This window comes from Salarias fasciatus, chromosome 5 (assembly GCF_902148845.1).
Source record: "Salarias fasciatus chromosome 5, fSalaFa1.1, whole genome shotgun sequence".
Lineage (NCBI taxonomy): Eukaryota > Metazoa > Chordata > Actinopteri > Blenniiformes > Blenniidae > Salarias > Salarias fasciatus.
In genome coordinates, this window is record NC_043749.1 from 1,761,925 (window position 1) to 1,778,846 (window position 16,922).

Consider the following 16,922-nt stretch of genomic DNA (forward strand, 5'->3'; position numbering starts at 1 on the left):
CGATACCAAACTGATCACATATGGTATTCCACAAGGTTCAGTTCTCGACCCCAAGCTTTTCATACTATACATAAATGATATCTGTGATGCTCTGCAAAATGTCAATTGTGTCCTATTTGCTGATGATACAAGTCTGTATGCCTCCGGTCCAGATCTTGAACAGCTCTTGCATGCAGTAGAAAACGATCTAAACATTCTTAAAAAATGGTTTGATATAAATCAATTATCATTGAATACAAATAAAACAAATTTTATCATATTTGGGAACAAATTGATCAAAATCCCAATTAAACTATCCATTAATGACAAGGCTATTGAACAAATAAACCAAACTAAATTTCTAGGAGTCATAATAGATAACAAACTAAATTGGAAGGCCCATATCGACCATTTAAAAAGAAAAATATCTAAAATAATAGCTATCTTACATAAAGCAAAACATTTTGTTAATAAAAAATCACTCCACACACTATACTGCTCTCTGTTATTGCCATATCTTACATATTGTGTGGAAGTGTGGGGGCACACGTATAAATCAATAATTCATCCGATCTTCATTCTACAAAAAAAGCAATAAGAATTATCAATCATAGCGACTATCATGCTCCGACAAATCCACTTTTCATTAATAACCGACTTCTCAAATTAGATGATTTAACAAACTTAAACACAGCACTTATAATGTATAAAGCATACCACAATACTCTCCCAGACTGCATGCAAGACTTGTTCAAGCAAAGAGAGACCAGATACAATCTGAGGGGCACCGCAATATTCAACAAAATAAATGCAAGAACAAATACCAAAGGAAATACTACTTCAGTTAAAGGGGTACATCTCTGGAACACCCTAGACAATGAACTAAAAAGAGCAAAGTCTTTGAATACATTCAAAAAATTATACAAAACAAGGGTTATTGACAAATATATTACCCTGTAATAGCTAATACACAGAACATCATATACCCTGCATGATTTACAACCTAGCTACATTTTTTTTCTTTTCTTTCTTTCTTTCTTTCTTTTCCTTCTCCTTTTTAAACTTACAATTAGTTTTTTTATTTATTTTTTTTTTCTCTCCTCTTTTTTGTTAATCATCAATTAATGAACTTATTTACTTACTAATTTCTTATTTATTATTCTGGTTTTTTTGTTTTTTTTTGTTTTTTTCCCCATTTCTGCTTATGATTTACATTGAGCATTATTTTTAGCAGCCTCAGCAAGGGGGAGAACGAAAGAAAAAGGAGGAAAATTGGACAGAAAAGGAGGATAGGGAAATGATAGGGAAATGAATAATGGAAGCGAGAGTAGAATAAAAAGGATAGGAAGAAATAATGCAATAAAGCAATAATGGACAGGAACAAATGGAAAATACATCACTCCCTTTGTTATCTTCTATTTGGACTATTTCTTGTTGACTTCGGTTTGACTTCTGTATAATGTCTTTTCTTTTTGTTTTTTTGTTTTTTTGTTTGTTTTCTTCTCATACAGCGGTAAGATAAAGGTGGGCAAAATAAGCTTCGGCTTCAGCCCTACACCCTCTTCGGTCATCAACAAGTTAACCATGTATGGATGTACGCATACACATGTACATATGTATGCATATATGACCATGTATGTATGTATGTGTGTATGTGTGTGTGTATATATAGATATGTACACATACATGTATTGCTTGCTATGTATTTCTTATTATTTATTTATTTCTTATTATTTATTTAATTTTTTGTTGTGCTTCATGACCGAATAAAAAAAAAAAAATAAAAAAAAAAACTTGCTTGGTCACCGGGGTTCAGCCAGCTGCGGTCTCCTGAGTGAAGTGCCCCACCGAACAGCCGCTCCGGCATCCCGGCTGGTTGGCTGCCGGGCGGGAGCCACCTGTTGTCGGAGTCGCAGCGTGCAGGCTGCCGCCCGGCGTCCAGCCACTTCCCACGTCGGCCGGCTGTGCAGCCACGTGCCGTGCCCCGCGGTTGGGAGAGTGGAGGACAATTGAGTGATTATGGTGACTGACAGGTTGGAGGTGGAGAATGTGCCTGAAGCTTCTGTTTGAACTAGCTAGCTGAGCAGCTTAGTAAGCAGGGGTTGTTTGCTCATGTGATCAGGGTGATTACTGTAATTCCCGCAAAAAAGGCGCATCGAATTATAAGGCGCTCTGTTGGATTTTGAGAAAATTACAGGCTTTTACGTGCACCTTATATTGCGGGAAATATGGTATATTGATTTCCCAGTGCAATTTTATCGAAATCAATGAAGTCTGCCGTTCATTAGAAAGCCTGTGGAAACAACAATGTTTTAAACCCTGATTTAAAAGAGGCGAGTGTGTCAGCAGTCCTCAGGCATTCAGGAAGTTTGTTCTACAAGTGAGGAGCAGAGGAACTGAAAGCTGCTTCACCTTATTTCTTCGGACTCTGAGAAGACTCAGTAAACCTCTTCCTGAGGACCTCAGAGGTCTGGATGGTTCATGTTCTACCAGGAAATCTGAGATGGATTTAGGCTCCAGATCATTTCAAGCAGTCAGATTTTGATGTCAATCCTTGGACTCAGTGCAGAGCCTGGAGCTCAGGTGTGGTGTGCTGCATTCTGGATGAGCTGTAGCTGCCTGACATTCATTCATTTTCAGCCGCTTTATCCCTTTCACGGTCACGGGTGGCTGGAGCCAATCCCAGCTGCTGTGGGCGAAGGCGGGGTACACCCTGGACAGTTCGCCAGTCTGTCGCAGGGCTGACATATATAGACAAACAACCATTCACTCACACATTCATACCGAGGGGCAATTTAGGGTGATCAATTAACCTACCATGCACTTCACCGTGGGAGGAAGCCGGAGTACCCGGAGGGAACCCACGCACACACGGGGAGAACATGCAAACTCCACACAGAAAGGCCCCAAGCCCCAGCCGGTATTTGAACCCAGGACCTTCTTCCTGTGAGGCAAGAGCGCTAACCACTGCGCCACCGTGCAGCCCAACCTGTAAACACAGCATTACAATAATCCAGTCTACTGAAAATAAAAGCATGAACAAGCTTTTCTGAATCTTGTTTGGTCAGAAATCCTTTAATTCTTTTCATATTATTTCAGATGATAATGAGATGATTTTATTGTCTTAATGTTCTTCCTGAATTTCATTTCTGAATCAAAAGTTAAACTCAGATTTCTGCCTTGATTTAATGTCTTCACTGACATGGAGTCAAGATAATCACTGACCTTTGACATTTCTCCTTTTTTGCTGAAAACAATGACCCTGCTTTTCTTCTGGTGAAGTTATAAAAGGTCCTGACACCTGCATGTCATGGTTCTTTTCTTGTCTCGTGTGTTTTGGTGGTAATCTGACTCTCTCTCTTGTTTCAGCAGTGGCGTAACTGGGATGTATTCCACATTGGTTTTCATATGTGTCAAAGGGGCCCGCATGTTTGGCACGCCGCATTGCACACAAGAATAGAGGACATAAAAAAAGCCAAAAAAGGGCAGTAAATAAGAATTATAATAATAATAATAATAATAATAATAATAATAATATTGCGCATGTTCTATCCGCAAGGAATCGGGTCTTTTGAGTACAGGAACTACTTGTGATACAGCTTAACTGCTACTAAGTAAATAAAATGTGCATAAACAATCTTTGAGTTTGTCTCTTTCACTGAAAAAAACGGTGCATGCATCATTTAACACATCACCATATCCTACTGGCTTTTTCTCACAACATGCAGAGAGAGCCTGCACTTCAGGGGCCCTTCTTCTTCTGTGGTGTCTGTGTAAAATAAGGTTGAACATGCAAACAGCACGCCTAGTGGCATGAAGTGCAAATGCAGTCATGGCCCCATTAGGTCGGTTCCCGACGTGTCAGTGTAAATTATACGGGGGATTTCAAGTTGTGTTGCTGATATCCGCCGTCTGTCGGGGCCCCCTCCAGCTCGGGGCCCTATGTGCAGCGGCGCCTCTGGTCGGAGAGAAGCAGCTGCTGCACTCATTCCGACTCGGATTTAAAGGTGCCTTAAGGAGTTTACACGTTTTATGCGAAACAGCGCCCCCTGCAGGCCTTGGGCGTAATGCAGCTTAGTGAAAAACTCGTCCCTGTGGCTCCCGTGCACGGAAGAGGGGAACTCCTTCTTCACTCGTTTAGAAGCGCTCAAGTAAGATTTAAGTTTCTTTTACCTGGTGGAGTCTGTGTGGAGTTGTGGCAGTGCTAGAAGCCAGTCTTTTCTTACTTTCTGGAAGATCCTGCTCAGTTGTTGCTCACTGAGCATCTGGCAGAGTCATGGCGGACAAAATTAAACCTAGCCAGCCGGAGCGCGCATTACGTCATTCCTTTCAAATTCTCCCCCAAAAAATGCTGGTGCCGGACCGGCACTGCAACTTTCAAGTGACAATTTTGCGCTGTTAGAGGTTCTTGTAATGAATATGTCAGGGCACATTGTACACATCATTAAAAATGTGTAACATATTTATGGTGGAAAATAAGTATTTTTAAGGTTGTAAAACTCCTTAATGCACCTTTAAACAAAGAAACAAAAATCCTCGGCAGTGGATTTCACCACAAGAGGGCCCGTGGGTTTTCATAACCCACCAACCCTACGTAAATTACGCCTCTGTGTTTCAGGCTCCTCTGCTCATCCTCATGTCTGAATGCTGCTCTCTGTCCTGATGTCTTTCACCTGTGTCTCAGTGTGTGAAGGGACTCCTTGTGTGTGAGGCTTCTGGGATTTTTGGACTTGGTTCCTGCACTGCAGACTCACTGAAGCTGTTGTGAACTGTTACCAGGATGAAAAACAGAAAAAAAAAGTGATGTACATTTAATGATTTCTAAAATATCATTTGGAAATTTAAACCAAATAAGTGAATCTCACTTTGGGTCAAATCTTAAATTTCAGTGATGAAAAAATCTTGTACTCCATCAGTGTTCAGTTCATTAAAAAAACTTTCAAAAATGTTGCTTCTCGTCATGTTAATTGTGATTATTATGACTTCTGGTGCTGAAACATCTGATCTTTTTAAATATATTCATCTTGATATGAATATGTTCAGTTTATGTGGAATAACTGTATTTGTGAGTGTGTGTGTGTGTGTGTGTGTGTGTGTGTGTGTGTGTGTGTGTGTGTGTGTGTGTGTGTGTGTGTGTGTGTGTGTGTGTGTGTGTGTGTTCAGTGAAGTGTATCAGTGAGCAGCAGTCACTTCAGTTTCTGTTCAGTTTGACTGAGGGAGGTTTTTGTACGACGGTTTTTCACTGTGTGAACACACCCCCACTGTGAGCACTCTGACAGTAATAAACTGCAGCATCTTCAGCTTGAACTCCACTGATGGTCAGAGTGAAGTCAGAGTTTGATCCACTGCCTGTAAAACGATCTGGAATCCCTGAATCTCGAGTGCTGGCGTAGTAAATGAGCCTTTTAGGAGGTTGTCCATCTTTCTGTTGGTACCAGGCTAAACAGTGCTGACTGTTATAAACATAGACATTCTGACTGGTCCTACATGTGATGGTGACGGTTTGTCCCACAGCAGAGCTGACTGCTGCAGACTGAGTCACTGTGACCTGGCCTCTGGACTCTGAGGAGACACAGACAGAAAGAGAAAGCAGCCTCATGGTTTTGTGGGCTTCATTTCAGAGGGACGGATGTTCATAGAGGAGAGGAGTTGGATTCTCTGGACTTTACCTGTGAAGCAGCAGCAGAGGAGAGTCCAGATGAGGACGCAGATCACACTCATGTTTGTGATGAGGAGGATTTCTCTGTCTTCTGTTGTCCTGAAGGACAGCTGTCAGTCATCCAGTCTTCAACTGTCAGGACTATAAACTCTCCCAGAGCACTGGAGCATGGTGCTGCTGATGCAAAGTGGCTCTCTATGGAAATGCTCTGACTGACTCCAGCAGGGACTTGGATCACTTTAATAAACCATTTTCGATTTGCAGTCAAATAGGGAATATAGGGTCATACAGGGAATATTCAGGAAAATAGTGTTCTTTTTTTGATAAACCTTATTTAAAAATCATTGCATGTGTTTCTCATGTTTTTGTCAAATTCCTATAGAAATACATTCCAACAGAAACAGTTTTAAAAACAGAAAATATATTAACAAAAAAATTATCTCTAAATATACATTTTAAATAGAAATCGTCAGTAAAAGAATTATTATTCTGTGATGAGTGTGAGTCAGGAAGTAAAAGTAGTTTTGCAGAGTTTGTTTGTTTCACAGTCAGAGAGTGGTGTCTCTCTACAGTCAGAGGTTTTTGTACAGCGGCTCAATGAGTTTGTATCACTGTGGTACACGTTCGGTGGAGGAACCAGACTGGATGTTGGAAGTAAGTTGATTCTACTTTTAATACTGACAGATATTTCAAATTCATACATTAAACCTTTTTTAAATGACTTGAGATGCGAAAGATGTGTTTTTCTTTATTTCACTGATGATGATCAAGTTTTAATGTCAATTGATTTCATGTAGTCGAGCTCATATCTGTTCCACTTTGATTTTATCACCAGGAAAAATGTTTAATTTAGAAATTTACACCAGATTGAAATTGCTTCACGATTAAATAACAAATAAGAAAAGATGTTACAATATAAATTTATTCAGTCAGAGACTGATGGCTGTGTAACACACTGTTTTAACTCTACCAGTCTCATGTTGAATGTGTTTTTAGACTGACCTGTGTATTTATTGACAGTTTTGGTGAACTGGTCTGTCTTTGGACTGAGTTTTAGTTTACATGTCCACTGTTTGAAATGTGTTTGTGTTGTAATGTGTGCAGGCTTTATTCTTCTGGTTTTATTGAGAGTCTCTTCATCAAAGCTGGATTTATTTTTCGTGCTATATAATGTTTCTACATTCTCTTTCTGTTACTCATTTAATATTCAGGTTAATTTACTAACATCTTTATCGACTCCTGTTTCATATTTTGCTCTCAATTAAATTGAAGAATTAATCGTAATGTGAAGCTCATTTCGTGAAAGTTTCCTCTCATAAGTTATAAAGTGTAACTTTCTGATAACGTTGATGCAAATCTTTGCCAGTAAAGGTTGAGACATGTGCTTGTGTTCCTTCCAGTGTAGTTTGAGGTGTTTCAGGTCAAACTGTTGGATGATTCTCTCTGTGCTGATGTGCATGAGAGGCTTCTTCAAGGGAAGTGAAACAATGTGTGAGTGAGTGACTGCTGGAGCAGAAAAAGCTTCTGGCAGCAACTTGTTGAAGGACAAAATGATGTGTGTCCCACTGAAGCTGTCCAGGTGTGTGCTGTTTGATTGACAGCTGGCTGCTCCCTGTCCTCTAATCTGATTGGTGTCTCCTAGGTGACAGGCGCCCCACCCTGACGGTGCTGCCCCCCTCCAGAGAGGAGCTGCAGCAGGGGAAGGCCACGCTCATGTGCCTGGCCAACAAGGGCTTCCCCTCAGGCTGGAGTCTGAGCTGGAAGGTGGAGGACAGCAGCAGCAGCAGCAGCTGGGAGGAGAGCAGGAGCCCCGGGGTGCTGCAGAAGGACGGCCTCTACAGCTGGAGCAGCACCCTGAGGCTCCCTGCAGACCAGTGGAGGAAGGTGGGCTCTGTGACCTGTGAGGCCACCCAGGGCTCCCAGACTCCCCTCAGAGAGACACTGAGGAGAGACCAGTGTTCCCAGTCCTGACCGGACTCACTGGGACTCTCACACTGCTTTGACTCTCACACTCATCTCACCTCTGTCATTCACTCTCTTTCACTTTCTTCTATCATCAAACCAAACTCTCTTCATCAATATTCATCTTCTTCCATCATGACTTTCTTCCAGCTTTGACAAAATAAACACTCTTCTCATATCAACTCTTTGGTCTTGGATGAGTTTTTTCCAGCAATCAAATCATCATAACACCTTGTTTGGAGCAGAAATGTCACTTGATAGATATTCTCAGTGTTCCACCTCTTGTTGCTGAATTACTTTCATATCAAACCGACTCAAAACACACAGTCAGCCAGAGGAAGCTGTGTCCTTCATTCAAGATGAACAAATGTCCTTCCCTTTTCTTTAAATAAATAAATGCTGATTCAGATGATTGTAAGATTAAATTAGTTGCTCTGAAGTGTGAGCAAAACTCCAAATGGTGACTGAGTCTCAGATAGATGAGTGTGAATTGTATAAAGTTAAAAACAACATCATAAGTATCCAGGCTGATTTCATTACTGCTTCTTGTATTTAATGATAGTGAAGCTTCTGTGTCTTCCCAGTTGATATCAGGGTAATAAATACTCTGAAAGACGACAGTGGCATTTAAAATTCCTTGTTCTGTATTCAAACAGAAAATAATAAAGCCAATCCTTAATGTTATTCAACAATATTCCAGGTTCTTTGTACATCTGAGAAACATCAAGAACCTTTTAAGTTTAAAGTTAAACTCAACAATAACATTTGTGTGAACGTTGCTTGGTACTATGTTCACAAGTGAGAGTCACTTTTTGCATTTTGTGTGTATTTAACATTTCTTTGTGAACGTCACTTGAGACTATTGTTGAGGACATTTTCAGAATAAATGCACCATCAGTTTGTTCCTTGCTTCTTCAGATAGATAGATAGATAGATAGATAGATAGATAGATAGATAGATAGATAGATAGATAGATAGATAGATAAAGAAAAATAAATCTGGAATAAACATGAAAAGAAAAAGGAATCACTTCAGGTTTAATCATCTATATACACTGTCTGCGTGTTTCAAAGCTGGACTGAAAGACTTTTTCAGGTCAGGACTCAGTCACTCAGCAGGCCACCCCACACACACACATGTTCACACCTACAGCTATATGCAAGGACACACACACACACACACACACACACACACACACACACACACACACACACACACACTCGGATAATGCTCTTAATAGTGTGTTTTTGGCTGGTTAAAAAAAGGAAGTATGTCCTCCAATATAAACATAATCGTCACATGGACACACCATATGAATCCAGCATTCTTCCATTTCACATCTGGGTATAAACTACACAGTGAATCATTAGCAGTCCACTGCAGCCCTTCTGTCTCTCTGTACACCACTGGGACTTCTAACAACATGTACCCCGTTATCAGTGTTGGGAGGGTTACTTTTAAAATGTATTCCCCTGCAGATTACATGTCCTAAAATGAAATCTGCAATTTCTTCCCTTGGATTACTCAAGTAATGCATTCTATATGTTTTTGGATTACTTTATGTTTACTTCAAATCAGTGTAGCATAGTTTCCCAAACCTTTTGTGCTCATGGCACAGTAAAGGACTGTCAGCTTTACTGTGGAACTGTAGTTCCTCCATACAATCAAAGAGAAGTAGCCAAACGTAAAGAAAAAAAGTATTTGTACAACAATGAAATGTATGTCAGATCTGTTCAAGTTTACCGAAATGAGGAACATCTGTGATCCAAGCCTCATGAAAAGGGGAGCAGGTTGACTTCCAGTGAAGCTGAAACAGGAAGTCATGTTAAAAAGGCCACAAGGTCTGCTCTGATTTTGTGGAGGGACAATTTTTGGAACAGGTCAGTGCAGGGCAGGTGGGGGTCCCTTAAATCCAATCAAGATTATGTGGTTGAACAATAAGAAGTTTGGACCAAATGTGTTAAATATGTGAAGCAGTGTGTTGAAAATCAATTTTGAAGGCTTTTGTCACCACACGAGCATTACTAGCCAACTACTTTTTGGCACAAGACTGAAATCATTTCGCAGAAGAGTTCAGCACCACGGACAGCGACCACGTCGTTTTGAAATCAAATGGCCTGATATACCAACACAGGTCAGCACCATGGACAGCAACAGCAATCACTTCACAGCACAGTACGCTAATATGGGAATGTTTTGTAAAATTACCGCAGCCCACAAGATACATTTTGACAAATTGCATATAAAGTGGATCTACTCACCATCATTATGAGTGCACACTTAGGCATGGTGCTCAGCAAAGTTGTCCAAAATGCACTGAAATGACAGATTAACTTGTGTATTCAATTCATTGGATTACTGAATACCTAGCTTTATGATCCAGACAGCCAATAACCGCTGTGTGCCATGTACGCTGTGTTGTCCATAATCTCTTCACAAAAGACACACATACAATGGTCTTATTCTGAACACCTCTAAGACGAAGGAGATGATCATTGACTTTGGCAGGAAGCCTCTCATCAACCTGTCATCATTGACGGAGAGAGTATTGAGGTTGTTCACACCTATAAATACTTGGGTGTGCACCTTGACCACAAACTGGACTGGTCAGAGCAGCTCGGGCCCTGTATAAGAAAGGACAGAGCAGGCTGTTTTTCCTGAGGAGACTTAAATCCTTTGACGTGTGTGGTGACATGCTGTACATTTTCTACCAGTCTGTTGTTGCAAGTGCTGTTTTCTTTGGGGTTGTCTGTTGGGGTGGCAGTATGACAAAAAGAGACAGCAATCGGCTGGACAGACTGATCAGGAGGTGTGTGTCTGTGATGGGGAGGAAGGTGGACTCTGTTGGAGCAGTCTTGGAGAGGAGGATGAGGGCCCTAATGCAGAGTATCTTGAGGAACTCCAAACATCCACTGCACGACACAGTCGCAGCTCAAAAAAGTGAGCGGAGTAACAGGCTCCTGTCATTGCGCTGCAGAACTGAGCGCTTCAAGAGGTCGTTCATCCCCTCAGCAATCAGGCTGTTTAACAGATGTGCCTGAGCCGAACTAAGTACACTACGAGCACTTTTATTTATTGTACTGTTGTCATTTGCGTGTGAATGATTTGTGCGCTGCTGGACACCGGAATTTCTCCCTTGGGAGATTAATAAAGTTTTATCTATCTATCTATCTATCTATCTACATACCTTCAGTGTTGTACAACAAAAACTTAAAAGGCTCCAGAATTACTTCTTTTTTCACATCATCAATATCCAGGGTGGCGTCAAAGAAGTTTGCCAGTTGCTGCACAGCCTCCTCAGTGTATGATGTGTCGTCCATGTTCAAAACGTCAGGCATCTCCACCCCAACTGAAAACAGTTGTGGGTTAGCCTGCACCCATTCTGCTGCTTTCTTTCAGTGAGCCACAAGGGCCATCATACTGGTCTAAAGAAAAATAAGCATCAATTGTTGTCAAGACATGAAAGGTCAACTCACAGAATTTAACAACATGAAGTGGAGATCAGGCCTTCCTCTTCTTCAGTTGATTCCACCCCTGCACAACTGGATCAGCTGTTTGTTGACAACTTTTCTTCCTCTCTTCAACCTTAAAAGTATGATGTTGCATTAGATAAAACCAAAAGTCAGAAAATCAGTTCATAAAACTTGTCCGGGGTTGTGAAACCTGACATAACACTGACTGAAAACAACAAATAATTATTGAGACAAAATGACCTCTGTCATGTCATCCAATTTTCACTTCAGGCAAAAAAATGGTGGCACCTCACCTGCCAGAAGGACTTTTGACTTATCTGTCCAAAGAGCCAAACATGTTGCCTATGTTGACTATAATAGAAGGCAAAAAGGGTGAAACAATTAAAATCACACGTGCTGCCCTGAAATTAGGCAGTTCTGGCAACAAGTATGAGAATGGAAAGACAGCAAGACGGATGACATTTCAATGTGCAAATCATCAATCATGTCAGTTCAATCAGTTCATCAAATTATGGCATTCTACATTCCAAGATCAAAGTTTTTGATGAACATGACACACCGCCATTTTTGCAGGGTTGGCATGTCTGCCTACAAAAACATACAGACATATTATTTCATATAAATCAAAAAAGCAATGAAGTAACTTTTTTGAATGAGCAGGTGAACAGTGTGCACAAAAACACTGACAAGTGCACTACACTTACCTTTAAATAAAATGCCACTTTTTTATGTGCCGCTACGTGGCTCTGCAACTTGAACAATTTTGCAAAATTGAACTTCAGGCACAGTGGACAGTGAAACTGTGCGCATGTCCTGCAGCATTCATTATTGGGTGTGGCGTCCACTCTGATAATTCAAATATGCATCAGCAAGAGAAATTATGCTGTGATCCACCACCCATGGGTCACCCCTGAGCTGAAAGTCCTCCTGAACCTAAAGAAAAAGGCTTTCATCTCAGGGGATAGAGAGGAGCAGAGCAGAGTCCAGCATGAGCTCCAGTGGAGGATCAGGTGGGCCAAGAAGGACTATGGCAGGAGGCTGGAGGAGCATCTGGCCCAGAACAACGCTTGGGATGTGTGGAGAGGACTTAAAGGGGCCGTATCATGCAAAATGCACGTTTTGTATGTTTTAACCTTGTTATATAGTTATGTACTGACCAAAAACACCCCCAAAGCATTTTTTTCCTTCGTGCCTGTGTGTTTGAGCTTTCCTCGTGTTTCTGCTGCTCAGAGAGGCAGCCCCTCCCGCACCCGTGAAAACGCTCTATTTCCCACATTCACGTCACACGGTGAAGATGGCTCCCCTGAGCCCCCCTCCTGCAGGCCCTCGGCAATCAGCGTTGCTGCTTTTTTCTAACTCTGATTACGGAGATAAACTTTAACCATCACTCAAGCAGGAGCAAGAGTCTGAAGGGTCTGCGCTTGGTGAGTTTCTCACAGGAAAAGACGTTTTCGCGTGTCTTTGTGTGTAGAGAAGCTAGAGCTAAAGAGCTAAAGCTAGCCAGCGTATTTGTTTTGAAGCGCTGATTGGCTGAAGTACGCTGTCAGTCAAAGTCCACATGGGGAGAGGCGGGATTTCAGTGAAACAGTGCGTTTTCTCTTCCGGGTTTCAGAATTAGCCCCAGAAAATCTTTTATTTCACACAAAATGACTTTTCCTTCATGCCAAAAATAAACTATTACCATGTTAATGCCATTTCTAGGGTTTGGTCTCGCTATAAAAGCATGATACAGCCCCTTCAAGAACATCTGTGGATTTGGGCAGAGTGCCAGAGGGGCAGCCGATGGAGAACAGTGTTGGGCGGATGATTGAAACTGTTTTTTTTAACAGATTTGATTCTCCCCCAACCTCCCTCACACCCTGCTCCTCCCCTCTATTCACACTTCTCCTGCCCAGGTGACACTTCCCCCCTCCCTGGGCCACAGTCAGTTTCACCAGACTGCTGTTGCCCCTCACTGTCTCCAGCACCAGCCCCCCCCCCCCCCCCCCCCCCCCCCCCTTCACATCAGATCAGGTGAGGAGAGAGCTGAGGCGACTGAAGCACAGGAAATCTGCAGGACCAGACAGCATCTGTCCCAGGCTGCTGAGGACCTGTTGGACCAGCTCTGCCAGGTTCTCTGCCACCTCTGCAACCTGAGCCTCAGCCTGGAGACGGTCCCTGTCCTTTGGAAGACCTCCTGTGTGGTCCCTGTTCCCAAAACGGCGCACACCAAGGAACCGGCCCACTACAGACCTGTGGTCCTGACCTCCCCCTCATGAAGACCATGTAGCGATTCCTCCTGGTCCACCTCCGATCCGTGGTGAACTCCTCACTGGACCTGCTGCAGTTTGCCCACAGGCCCAACATCGGGGTGGAAGACGCCGTCATCTACCTGCTGCAGCGGGCACTCACCCACCTGGAGACCGCCGGCAGTGCTGTGAGGGTCAATGTTCTTCGACTTCTCCAGTGCCTTCAGAGGCGGGGGGTGCCAACAGGCAAACCAAGCATTTGCCTGGGGCCCCGGCTTTTAGGGGCGCCCTGAGAGACCTTGTGCCCCAAGTGCTAATACTGTACATGTACTGCACAGAAACGACAACAATGGGCATTTTCGATGCAATTATGAAACAACGACGTAGGAAACCCCCTTGGGGGGGCCCCGCACGGCAATATCTGTCTTCAGTGCTGTCTGCAATCAGCGCAAGCCACAAGGGTTTTTTTTGTATAATGTAATTATTCAGGGCCGACTCTGGGCATAGGCGAACAAGGCGGCCGCCTAGGGCACAGTGTACAGGGGGGTCGCCGTGGCCGTACACATGGGTGCTCCCCCGCTCCGGCGCTTGGTGTGACCACTGCACTGCACCCCCCGCTGTGACGCTCTGTGTGAGAGCAGCCCCCCCCCCCCCCCCCCCCCCCCCCCCACAATCCAATGGCGGTACTTGTGAGCCCCCCTCTCTGTACACCCCCCCGCCCGTTGAATGTGGGTGCCCGTAACAGGCTTATCTGGGTTCGCATAAGACACCCGGGCCAGCTCAGTAATTATTGATAAGTCAGGGCTTTCAAGGACTTCTGTTGTGCTCACCTCACTTGAGAACCCCTAATCTGACTCCTTTCAGTCATGAACATCATACGAGGAGAAAACAGCTCATAAGAGGGGAAAAAGCAAAAGCTGGAGTGTAATAGCTTCAGTGTTACATGTAAAGGCTCTGAAATCTGGAATGAGCTTGATAAATCCATCCAAGAATCCAGAAGTCTACATGTATTTAAAAAGATACTGAAAACAGAATTACTTCAGAAATATGTGTGACCCAAACCCCAGGTGGCTGATGAACATTATTACACTGTCTAAAGCCCTATAATAATAATAATAATAATAATAATAATACTAATAATAATAATACATTTTATTTCAAAGCACCTTTCAAGGTACTCAAGGACACGTTATAAGATTAAAACAATGATAAGAACAATAATAACGATAAATAAAGTAAAATCATAAGTAGCAAAACACAGCAAATGATGATGTGAGGAGATGTGAGTAGTGGGTAAGAGCTAAGTGGAGTATGCAGATCTGAACAGATGGGTTTTGAGTCTGGACTTGAAGAGGGGTAGAGTTCCAGAGCGGATAACAGTCAGGTCGGCACCAATCCAAGTCGGCCCTGGCCAACTCGGCACCGCCCCCGGGATACAGTCAAGTCGGCATCAAAGCCAAGTCGGCATCTAGCCAAGTCAGCATCAAGCCAGTCAGCATCAAGCCAGTCGGCCTCGCGGGGGGGCTCTCAAGTGGCCGAGTTGGTCGGTGCCGACTTGACTGTAAGCTGCTTACCAACTCAGCCAAAAGCCTCTTTTTTTTTTTAATCACGATGCCGGCTGCGGCGCGACGATTTGCACAGTTTTTTGACGATCTGTTTGAACCGAGTAGCTTAGCTACAAACGCTTAGCGGCTGTTTGGTCATGTGACCGGTCCCCAAGGCAGTCTGGGAATCGCAGTGCAACGATGCCGGCTGCAGCGGGACGATTTGCAGTTTTTTTTGTGCCGGCTGCACCGCTTCTCCTCACGTAGCAGGCGGTAGACTGGAGGACAAACTGTGTGATTATGGTGACTGACAGGTTAGAGGTGGATAATGTACCTGGAGCTTCATGTTTGACTTTCTGTTTAAAACGAGTAGCTTAGCTATGAGCGCGCAGCGCGAGCGGCTGTCTGGTCATGTGACCAGATTATGTGACCAGGCAGTGTTTGATCAATCCAGTCGCCTTTCATTATAATTATAACTGTGAAAATCCTGGAGCTGATGCCGGCTGCAGTGCAACGATTTGTGCAGTTTTATAATTATAATGCAGGCGACTGGACTTGAAAATTTTTGTGGTTTTGAAACCTTGACTTTTTCATACCATGGTATACCTTAAAACCGGTAACCGGCCCATGCCTGTCTGTGTTGATCTACTCTGAAAAGGAAAACGCTGGGTTTTCAGTTACACAACAGCTGATTTGAGTTGGATTACTCAACTTCAAGTAGTTTCACCTGGAATTTAGCACGTGCACGACAACTATAAAAAGCCAGCATTAATGGAGCACCGATTTGACGAGTCACCATGGCAACAGAGAAGCGGAGAGCGACATGTGGAAGCTGGAACACATTTTTTGAAAAAAATGCAACACCGCTGCAGCAGCGAAGGAGAAGGAGATGCCGTGGCAGAAAATTGCTTCCCGTGTCAATGCGTAAGTTTAAATATAGTCCTTTATGTCAGAATATTATTGAATATTAAATATTATTACAGGGAAACTGTTTGAATGGTCAACAATTAAAGTATTTCATTTAGTTGTAATGCCGCGGGGAAGAAGCACACATGGCAGCAGCTAAAACTGAAATATAAAAGCATTGTTCAAAAGACCTCAGCATAATCTCATTGAGGTGCATCATTTTAAGCATGTTTAACATTGTAAAGTATCATAAATACTAAGTGGCTGATGGACTGTGCAGTTGTTTTATGTCACACATCATATTATGTTTGATAATTAATCATATTTAATCTAATATTATTATCTATTATTTGAGTATAATATTTTAAAAATGTTATTGATACAAATATTTATTTTGTCTTTCATGTCCTTTTCTTCTTTTGGCCCAGATTGTGAAGGTTCTATCTGCCTGCTGGAGCCCCTTCATGCTACAACCACCCTGAAACTGTCAGAAGGAAATACTCAGAATATTTTTGCCAAATGTTAGTTTGGAAAAATATACGCAAATATACTGAAAGATGTTATTTATCTCGGGTGAGGAGGATGAAACCGTGTCTGCTGCCTTCACAGAGGATCCAGAAAGTCATATCGAGGTACGTTACTGATTGTTCTCTTCCCATTAAAATTCTGAATACTCCTGTGGAACATAGAGCTTGACATTTAGCCGACACTGAAATATTCAACATTGTCATCCTTTTTAACAGATCATGGCTGGTCAGCAGCAGGATGGTCCCTCAACTTCCACATCACAGATCAAACTGTGAGATGGATGTTCAGTAAACACCAGAGGTTCATTTCATTCAATTCATGTCCAGCTGGATAATTTAATGTCCTCTATGTATTCCCAGTTACCAGTCAAAGGAATTCTACAAAATCCACTTACTTAACAAGACAGAGAAATCCCTTAAAGAACAGCAGTATCTGGACCTCCAGATGAAGAAGACAAAATTGGAAATTGAGATACTGGAGCACAAGTTGCAGGTGGGTTCATGGTCACAGGTGAATTATGTTCAATATTGGAACATGAACTAAACCCTTTATTTATTTATTTATTTATTTGTAGGAAAAAAAGAAGACAAAATGAAATGTGTGTCATGTCTTTTATTTGCTGTGGTGGTAATGATGTGGTGAT

At 42.5% G+C, this 16,922-nt stretch overlaps 2 gene segments (V, D, J or C); one reads left to right on the forward strand and one right to left on the reverse strand.

The window, feature by feature from the left end:
- Nucleotides 1-5,218: 5,218 nt before the first annotated feature.
- On the reverse strand, nt 5,219-5,751 carry LOC115387957 (Ig kappa chain V region 3381-like). The segment is given in 2 exon segments: nt 5,219-5,541; nt 5,649-5,751. Coding segments are annotated over 2 exon segments (375 nt in total).
- Nucleotides 5,752-6,030: 279 nt separating this feature from the next.
- On the forward strand, nt 6,031-7,758 carry LOC115389302 (Ig kappa-b4 chain C region-like). The segment is given in 2 exon segments: nt 6,031-6,292; nt 7,281-7,758. Coding segments are annotated over 2 exon segments (489 nt in total).
- The last annotated feature ends 9,164 nt before the right edge of the window (nt 7,759-16,922 follow it).